General features: G+C 39.6%; 1 protein-coding gene across 1 annotated transcript in view; it reads left to right on the top strand.

Annotated features, from left to right (window-relative positions):
- The first annotated feature begins 904 nt into the window (after positions 1 to 904).
- The window catches only part of IPO5 (importin 5), a 21398-nt gene continuing 19029 nt past the window's right edge, over positions 905 to 3273 (top strand). The window contains exon 1 of the mRNA XM_010083926.1: positions 905 to 1019. Within this exon, the coding sequence (XP_010082228.1) occupies positions 905 to 1019 (115 nt within the window). The remainder of the gene's footprint in view (positions 1020 to 3273) is intronic.

A 3273-nucleotide genomic window follows, 5' to 3' on the forward strand; every position in this document is an offset into this window, starting at 1 on the left:
TTGTATTTTCCTAGCCCACCCTGTGTCCTGCACGTCCCCGGAAGGTATAGAACAGAACACGACTTGCACACCGGCTCCTTGAACTATCCGCCCTAAACCCCTGAAATCTCTTTTCATAGTTCGCAGGCTCCTCTGAGCAATTTCATCGCTGCCCGCCTGAACTATGGGTAATGGGTAGTAATCAGTGGGGTGAACCAGCTCAGGGAGCCTTCTTGTTATATCCCTGACCCGGGCCCCAGGGAGGCAGCACACTTCCCTACGGCTCCGGTCCGGTCTGCAAATGGGCCTCTCCGTTCCTCTGAGAATGGAGTCACATACCACAACCACCCTTCTTTCTTTCCTGGCAGAGGCAGTCTGAATGCGCAGAGTTGACTGCCTCGCCCTTGGAAACCTCTTAGGGGAACCTTCCTGTGCCTCCCCACTTACCTCCCCTTCCATGTCCAATGCTGCAAACCTATTGCTCAGGGGGACCCGGGGACACGGGGCAGGCAGAGGAGGGGTTTGCCTGATTCATACCGAGTCTGAACTGGTTTGTGTTCTCATGACAAAAAGATGATGACCACTATTAATGCTTAATTCACTGCAAATTTAGTTTCAGCTTTCTAGGTATGTGTAATTGTTGCAAAATTCAGTCTATGCCTTCAGTGCTAGTGACGCCCAAGTTTCTTTCATACTAGACTTAATCAATGAGCTACAGACAATAAATGTTTAGGTGGAGTGTAAATAATTATTTTGTGACTGGTATGTATGCTTTTAGGTTTGAGTGTACTTTAGTTACTTATGGAGGCTTGTGTATTCAGGTGGCAAAAGTTTGAAGACTAGAACTGCAGGAAAAGGCAGTTCTGTGCCCTGTTGGACTGTTTGTTGTATTGTAGATATCAAACCACTGATATTTCTGTAACTGATGTTTAGCAATGCAGTTGCTGGTCAGAGTGCACTGGACAGGATGGCATGTGGCCTTGGAGGAAAACTTGTTTTACCTATGATTAAAGAACATATTATGCAAATGCTTCAGAATCGTAAGTAACTGCATTTTCTTCTACAATTCTATCTTTTGCAGGAACTCTGTTACCTTTTAAATCTTCCTGTTTAGCTACTTAGTATATTGTTATACACTTCCACTTTTGATTTCAGCAGCAAAAACTGTAAATGCTCTGAACTTGGAATTTTATACCTTTTCATAGACTGTGATTTATTAAACTTATATACAGTGTACTGCAACATTTTTCTGGAACAGGGACAGCTGAACGGGGATGTGAAAACCAAAACAATACTTCTTTTTAAAACTCAGTCTGTGAATTAAATATAAGTAAGGGAAGACTTTTATTTTAGAATATTCTCTCTAAATCCCCGTACAGTGCTTAACAGCACTTTAGTGTGCCTAAACTGCCACCTATTATTCTGTAGCTCAATTTTTTTGTTTGTTCAGAAGTGCTGCATTTAAGTGAAATTTCAATATATTACAGTTCATGGAGGAAAACTGGTTCTTTTTTTTTCCCCTGTAATTTTATGGACCAAAATACAGAAGTCTGTGGTAGACTGACTGTCTTTTTGGTATGCTGATTTTAATACTTGTTTCATGAGGTGGTTCCATATGTTCTTATCTATTGCTTTGTATGCTGCTTTTCCTCTTAAAATACCTGTAATGCTTGCTCAGGAAATAATTCAAAAAAATATCGTGCATTTGTTGCATGCACTTCCACTTGACCTGTGCTTTGAGCCTTTGATGTAGTAGATCATGCGGAAGTTCTGAGTACTTTTCCTACCTTCATGATTTAAAAGCCAATCCAAAAAAGACTGTTACTATATTGGATATGGAACATAGGGCTGCTCAAGGTACCACCTGCAGAGTGTGAACTCTTACAAAGTCTGCTTGGAATTAAGTTTTCTGGTAAAGGAAGCTGTTTTAAGGAAACAGATTAACTTTACTCTTCCAGTGTTAATAGCTTCAAGGCTAGCAAATGCCTAGCTTTGTAGTATCCACAGAAAAGTGTGGAGACTAATGGTTCTAAGACCTGACCCCTGTGAAGTGGAGAGGTCATGCAGTTGATGCCTGATGCTTGCTTTCTGCTGGGTCAGAGCTTTCCATAACCATTAGTGCTCTGTAAAAGCTTTGGAAGCAATAGATAGTGTTTAGTTCAGAGGCTCTCAGTGGTAGAGAGTTGGGAGGAAAGATGAAGACATTTAGATTAAAACATCATCAGTACTCTCAGAAATCAAACTTTTCCTTCTCCTACCCCCAGCACTTTTCTCATAAATGTTTATTGAAATATTAATTTAAAATTTCTAGGTTTGGATTGGGTAGCCAGATGGTCCAAACGTTATTGTGTTTCATTTTGTAGTATCATTAATTTCAAGTCTGGAATTCACGCTAATAGTAATACAGTGAGAAGAAAGAGAGGTGCAGGCTTAACTGGGAACATCCAATGAGCTCAAATAGCAGCAAAATAAACTGCTTCTTCACTGTACCTTGTTTCAAGACAATATTTCGTCTCAACCAGGTCACACAGAAGCTTGAACATCAGGATTCCTGTACTCTAAACTGTGGTGTTCTCTATTCTAGGAATTTAATACATTACCAGCAGCAATGAAATCTTGCACTATTTCAGGAAGGAAATTCTGTTACGTACCTTTCCCACCAGGCATTTGATAAACCTGTTTGTTCTGGTTTTCTTTTCTGTCATGCCCATGGTTTCTAGCACAGAGAAAGATTTTTATAAAAATAAATAAATAAACTGTCATTTCTCATATGTTTCCCTGGCCTAGAGAAAAAGGAGAGGAATGTGAAAGATCCGTTTCAACAATGCCCATTAGCCTGACAGTAGACTTGGGGGGTGGCGTGGGGGATACCTTTACATCCCTAGATGGAATGCTACTGTTCTTAAGACAGTCTTGGGGAGACTGATGAAAAGTTTTGTTCTGATTATTTGTTTTAAATTTAGATATTGTTTGGTTCCGTAGACCTTTTTTCCTTCCTGACCTAAAGAAGAAGGTATAGGCTGTTTTGATATCATTTAATTAAAAAAAAAAAAGGAGAGGGAGGAGGAAAAAGAAATACTGTCATGATATTTCCCTGATTAGCTCATTTAATGAAAATGCAGTTCCCAGGTTTTAGTATCATGTACATACTTGTATCAGCAGTTTAGAATTCTTTTTTCTACTTCTGGATTTGGCCTGGATTAGGTACTCAAATTTTTGTGCATATCTGGAAGTATGTATGAGGAGAAGTGAAAAGTATTTAACAAATCAAGTAGATGCATCAATTTCATTTCC

The sequence above is a fragment of the Pterocles gutturalis genome, unplaced genomic scaffold (genome assembly GCF_000699245.1).
Source record: "Pterocles gutturalis isolate BGI_N339 unplaced genomic scaffold, ASM69924v1 scaffold16985, whole genome shotgun sequence".
Taxonomy (NCBI): domain Eukaryota; kingdom Metazoa; phylum Chordata; class Aves; order Pterocliformes; family Pteroclidae; genus Pterocles; species Pterocles gutturalis.